Source organism: Nestor notabilis, unplaced genomic scaffold (genome assembly GCF_000696875.1).
Source record: "Nestor notabilis isolate BGI_N333 unplaced genomic scaffold, ASM69687v1 scaffold24042, whole genome shotgun sequence".
NCBI classification, from domain to species: domain Eukaryota; kingdom Metazoa; phylum Chordata; class Aves; order Psittaciformes; family Psittacidae; genus Nestor; species Nestor notabilis.
The window spans coordinates 1-5,676 of NW_009920126.1; the positions used below are offsets into that span (position 1 = coordinate 1).

General features: G+C 59.2%; 1 protein-coding gene across 1 annotated transcript in view; it reads right to left on the minus strand.

Moving 5' to 3' along the window:
- Positions 1–6: 6 nt before the first annotated feature.
- Positions 7–5,676, minus strand: part of LOC104402624 (F-box/WD repeat-containing protein 7-like) — a gene marked incomplete at its 3' end in the record, with an annotated part of 7,473 nt that continues 1,803 nt past the window's right edge. Inside the window, 8 exon segments of the mRNA XM_010010543.1 lie at positions 7–136; positions 1,313–1,523; positions 2,301–2,526; positions 2,776–2,957; positions 3,970–4,083; positions 4,635–4,771; positions 4,902–5,025; positions 5,112–5,290. Of these exon segments, the coding sequence (XP_010008845.1) occupies positions 7–136; positions 1,313–1,523; positions 2,301–2,526; positions 2,776–2,957; positions 3,970–4,083; positions 4,635–4,771; positions 4,902–5,025; positions 5,112–5,290 (1,303 nt within the window).

The window sequence follows — 5,676 nt, forward strand, 5'->3', positions numbered from 1 at the left end:
TCCAGCGCCACCAGGTTGCGCACGAACTCGCCCGTCTTCAAGTCCCAGAGCTTGACGGTGCCGTCGTCGGAGCTGGTCACCACGAATTTGGAGCTGAACTGCAGGCAGGTCACGGCGCTCTGGTGCTTGCTGGGCCCTGGGAGCAGAGGGATCACAATCAGAATCGCTGGGGGGCGGAGGCGGGGACCTTTGGAGAGCACCGGGTCCACCCCTCCCCATGGCAGGTCACACAGGAATGTGTCCATGCTGGGGCTGGGATGTCTCAGAGATGGAGACTCCACAACCCCCCTGTGCAGCCTGTCCCAGGGCTCTGCACCCGCAGTGGAAAGTACTCTCTCACGTTGTTCTTCCTTGTGTTTAGGAGAGATTCAGGTCAGGTATAAGGAAACTCTTCCCTGGGAGGTGCTGAGGCACTGGCACAGGGTGCCCAGAGAAGCTGTGGCTGCCCCACCCCTGGCAGTGTTCAAGGCCAGGTTGGACACAGGGGCTTGGAGCAACCTGCTTTAGTGGAAGGTGTCCCTGCCCATGGCAGGGGGTTGGAGCCAGAGGACCTTTAAGCTCCCTCCAACCCAGGCTGTGGTTCTGGGATTCATTCTATGATTGTATGAAACCTGTGGTTTAGTTTATGGCCAATGCTCCTCATCCTGTCACTGGGCACCACCTTCTTGACACACACCTCTGAGATACTGATCTGCATTGATGAGATTCCCTCTCAGTCTGCTCTTCTCTAGACTCAATGGGCCCAGCTCCAGCAGTTCCTTACAGAAGAGAATCCCAGACTGGTTTGCATTGAAGGGAGCTTAAAGCTTATCCAGTTCCAATCCCCTGCCCGGGCAAGCAGTTGCTCCTTCCACTAGAAGATAATCTGGTCTTACAGTTCTGAGATATCTCCTCATCAGAGATGCTTCAAACTCCTGATCATCCTTGTGGCCTCCACTGGAATCTTTCCAGCACTGGACACAGGACTCCAGATGTGACCTCACCAGGGTTAAGGAAAAGGGAGGATCATCTCCCTCGACCTGCTGCCATGCTCCTCCTGATGCACCCCCAGATACTCCTGGCTCAAAGGCATGCTGCCAGCTCATGGTCAGCTTCTCATCCACCAACCCTCCCAGGTCCCTCTCAGCTGAACTGCTCTTCAGTATGTCAGACCCCAGCCTGTGCTGGGATTTCGGGATCCCTTATTCCCATGCTCCCACCACAACCCCACTGGGAGCCCCCGCTGCTGGGCAACATCTGCCCTTCCCCATCTGGCAGCCACACGTGCCCTCCCAGAACACAGTGGGAGGAGTTGCCCCGTCCCAGCACTCACCCTGCAGCGTCTGCAGGCACTGGCCTGTCTTGATGTCCCAGATCTTGACGGTGGAGTCAGCGTTGCCGGACACGAGGATGTTGTCCCGCAATTCCATGCCACTGGTGAGCGACTGGTGCCCCATGAGGGTGTGCAGACAGTTCCCACTCTCCACATCCCACACGCGGATGGATGTGTCCAGGGAGCCGCTCACGATGTGTGTCCCATCGAACTGCCGGGAGACAGAGACAAGCATAGCCTGAGCCAGGGGAAGGGGCAATTCCAGCCTGGGGGCAGGGACGAGGCACGGCTGCTTGAGTGACATCCTTGTGTCCCCTGCGGCTAATCCAGGTGTGTGTGACTGGCAGCATCTTCAAAGAATCACAGCCTGGGTTGGGTTGGAGGGAACTTAAAGTTCCTCCAGTCCCAACTCCTGCCACGGGCAGGGACCCCTTCCACTAGAGCAGGTTGCTCCAAGCCCCTGTGTCCAACCTGGCCTTGAACACTACCAGGGATGGGGCAGCCACAGCTCCTCTGGGCACCCTGTGCCAGCACCTCAGCACCCTCCCAGGGAAGAGCTTCTGCCTCAGAGCTCATCTCAGTCTCCCCTCTGGCAGGTTCAAGCCATTCCCACTTGAGCTGTTACTACAAGCCCTTGTCCAAAGCCCCTCTCCAGGTTTCCTGGAGCCCCTTTAGCACTGGAGCTGCTCTAAAGGCTCCCCAGAGTGCAAGAGAGGGGCAGAATCCCCTCCCTGAGCTGCTGCTCACGCTCTGGGGGTGCAGTACAGCACACACAGGGCTTCTGGGGTCAAGCACACACTGAAGCCGGGTCATGGGGAGCTTCTCCTCACCCAACACCCCAAGTCCTTCTCCTCAGGGTGCACTGTTCCTGCAGTGCGTGTGTGGGGGGTCAGGGTGGAGGGCAGAGGGTCTCCCCTGCAGGGATCAGACACAGCCCATGTGTCTCTGGGGCCCGTCAGCAGGAGGGATGGGGGCTCTGGGGTGTTACCTGAAGGGAGTAGACACGGTTCGTGTGCCCCTGCAGTGTGTGGGTGCAGCTCTCACTCTCGGGGTCCCACACCTTCACTGTGTAGTCGTAGGCGCCGCTCACCACCTTGTGCCCATCATACTGCACACAGCGCACGGCAGCCACGTGGCCCATCAGCACATGCAGGCACTGCCCCGTCTCAATGTCCCACAGGCGCAGCGTTGCATCCCGAGAGCCACTCACCACCCTGCGGGCACAGACATGAGCACAACCACATCTGGGTCTCGGCCGAGTGAGACAACCCCGAGGAGCAGCTTCTCCTCCTGAGGGAGATCCAGCCAAGACCCGACCACCTCTGTGCCCACACCACAGCCCAGCCCAAGCCCCACATCATAGACTCATGGACTGGTTTGGGTTGGAGGGACCTTAAAACTCATCCAATTCCAACCGCTTCCAGCAGAGCAGGCAGCTGGAGCCCCCCCACGCCTGCCAATACCTGTTGCCATGCAGGTGCATGCAGCGCACAGTGGACGTGTGCCCGTACAGCGTGTGCACACACTCGCCCGTGTCCGCATTCCACACTTTGAGGGTCCGGTCCGTGGAGCCACTGATGACGATGCTGTCCCTCATCTGTGATGACCACACGCCGCCGGTGTGGCCCACCAGCGTCTGCACACACTGTGAGGGGTGGGATGGGGAAGGACATTGCGATGGGAAAGGCTTCACAACACGGCAAAGGAGCAGCAGAGCACAGGACATCCCCCGGCACAGCATCGGTGAGGCTCATCCCTCGGTGATCCACTCCCTGCGCCAGACCCCACCACAGTCCTCTCCATCACATGGTCCTCTGAACCCAGCCAAGCTTCCCGTCCTTCCTGCATCTCCAGGAGGATGCTCCACACTTGCTGACTGACACTGAAAGCATGTGTGTGGCCAACCCTTGCTCATTCAGCACTGCACCATCAGACTAACAGCTTAAGACAGCTCCTGCAGCCAGAGGGGCTGTCAGATTTCCTCAGAGACAGGACAAATCATGGAACCAACTGGGCTGGCAAAGAGCTTCTACCGCTCCTCAGCACTGCCAAGGCCGCCACTAACCCCTGGCACTGAGGCCTCGGCCACACGGGCTGTGAACACTTGCAGGGACGGTGAATCCAGCCCTGCCTTGGGCAGCCTGTTCCAATGCCTGAGCAACCTCTGGGGGAAGGAATTGTTCCTAATAGCCACTCTAACCTCTGGGCAAGGAATTGCTCCTCAGCTCTAGCTAAACCTGCCCTGGGGCAGCTTGAGGCTTGTTCCTCTTGTCCCATCCCTTGTTCCTTGGGAGCAGAGACCAGCCCCCTCCTGGCTCCATCCTCCTGTCAGGCAGTTGCAGAGAGCGATCAGGTCCCCCCTGAGCCTTCTCTTCTCCACACTAAACCCCCCAGGTCCCTCAGCCCTTCCTCATCACACTTGTGCTCCAGGCCCTGCTCCAGCTCCGGTGCCCTTCTCTGGCCCCGCTCCAGCACCTCAATGTCTCTCTTGCAGTGAGGGGCCCAGAACTGACACAGGATTCGAGGTGCAGCCTCACCAGTGCCCAGTGCAGGGGGACAGTCCCTGCCCTGGCCCTGCTGCCACACTGGTGCTGACCCAGGACCTGTATCAGACAAACTCCCCTCCCAGTTCCCCACTTAGGCAGGACCAGTCTCACCTCCCCTGTCACAGCCGACCACACTTTGAGCGTGTTGTCGTCGGAGCCGCTGACGATGCGGTTGCCGCAGAACTGCAGGCAGGTGATGACATGGTCATCGTGTCCCTTCAGCACCTGCGTGGAGAACACCAGGAGTGAGGCTCAGAGCCTGGTGTGGGCATCTGGTGGCTCCTGCTGGGGGACAGTGGGCTATCCAGGGACTTCAAAACCTGACGGGCCCTTGTGGTTATAAAGGCCACCTCGAGCTCAGAGCTGACATTCTGTCCCAGATCATCATGGAATCATAGACTCACAGAATGGTTTGGGTTGGAAAGGACCTCAAAGCACCCCCCAGGTCCTTTTCCTGCCCCAAACATGGGGTGGTTGTGACCAGTCAGGACCCAGCCCTTTGTCTTGCGGAACCTCATCCCCTTGGCCCATGGATCCAGTCAGTCCAGATCCCTCTGCAGAGCTTCCTGCACCTATTTCCAGGTGGATGCCTGTGGCAGGTGCCTCCTCAGGACAGGTCACACCTGTCCATCTTTTCCTGAGGCACTTTGACAATTCCTACTGTTGTTCTCATCCAATCGTCGAGGATGTTTCTCTGCTACTTCCTTCCTGCTCCAGCTTCCCACATGGGAAAGCTCCGGAGCCTGGTTCTCACCAGGACACCGCAAAGCACCCACCTTGGGGGCTCGGAGCTCCCCACTGCGCCAGTTCATGTCGATCTTGTGCTGCCGCATGAAGGCAAATTTCCAGGGACTGTACATGAAGCCGGGGCTGAGCAGGCGCCGCTTCCGCAGGTTCAGCGGCTCCTCGATGCCTGCAGGAGGGAATTGCAGCAGGATGTGTCACAGGACAGGGGGAGCCATGCTCTCCCCCTGTGGGGAGCTCAGGTGGGCACACACTGGGTGCTATGGGCTCTCTGGTGCCGCACAGATGAAGGGCTTTACCTTCCTCACGGCACTTCTCTCTCCACAGCAGGTTGTCTTCAGCCAAGACTCTCCAGTAGCGACAGGTCTGGGCAGCACGGAGCAGGTCCCGAGGCTCCAGGAAGGAGAGGACGTAGAGTGCCAGCTGCAGAGGGGACACCGAGTCATGAAGGCACCAGGGGCTCCAATGGCTGGTGCCGGGTGCCCAGCGTGTCCCTTGGCTCTACTGACCTCCTTGGGCAGCAGGGAAATGAAGTCTCTCTGGAACTGGGGCTCAATGACCTGCATCATGTACTTGATCTGGGAGGGCTCACAGCGGTCTATGAGCTCATCTAGGGCAAGCAGCTTCTCTGGGCCACTCCACCGCTGAGGAGAGAACATGGGTCATGCTGCCTGCACATGCGGCAGCCCTCACCAACCCCACAGACACCAACCAGCACGGGCATGAGGGGGTAGTGGATGCCTGGAGCAGGCCAGGGCTCTGCTACCTGGACCTCAAGGTAGAGCACAACCACAGATGGGGCTGGGTGCTCCAGAACTCATGTAAGAGAACATGGATGTCATTTGACGGTGCACAAAGCAACACCCCTCAGGTTGAAGAGGAACAGGAGCAGGGCCAACGCCACCCTGTGCTGCTTTACCTGAGGCAAAACCTCACCAAACATCCACCCAAACCTCTACCTGAGCAGGGTTCCACGCTGATGGACTCCCCAGGGCTTGGTTCCCCTCCTGCATGCCCACCAAACCCCCAGCTCCTAGGGTCCCTGTGGGAGCCCTTCGGCACCAGCCTACCTGG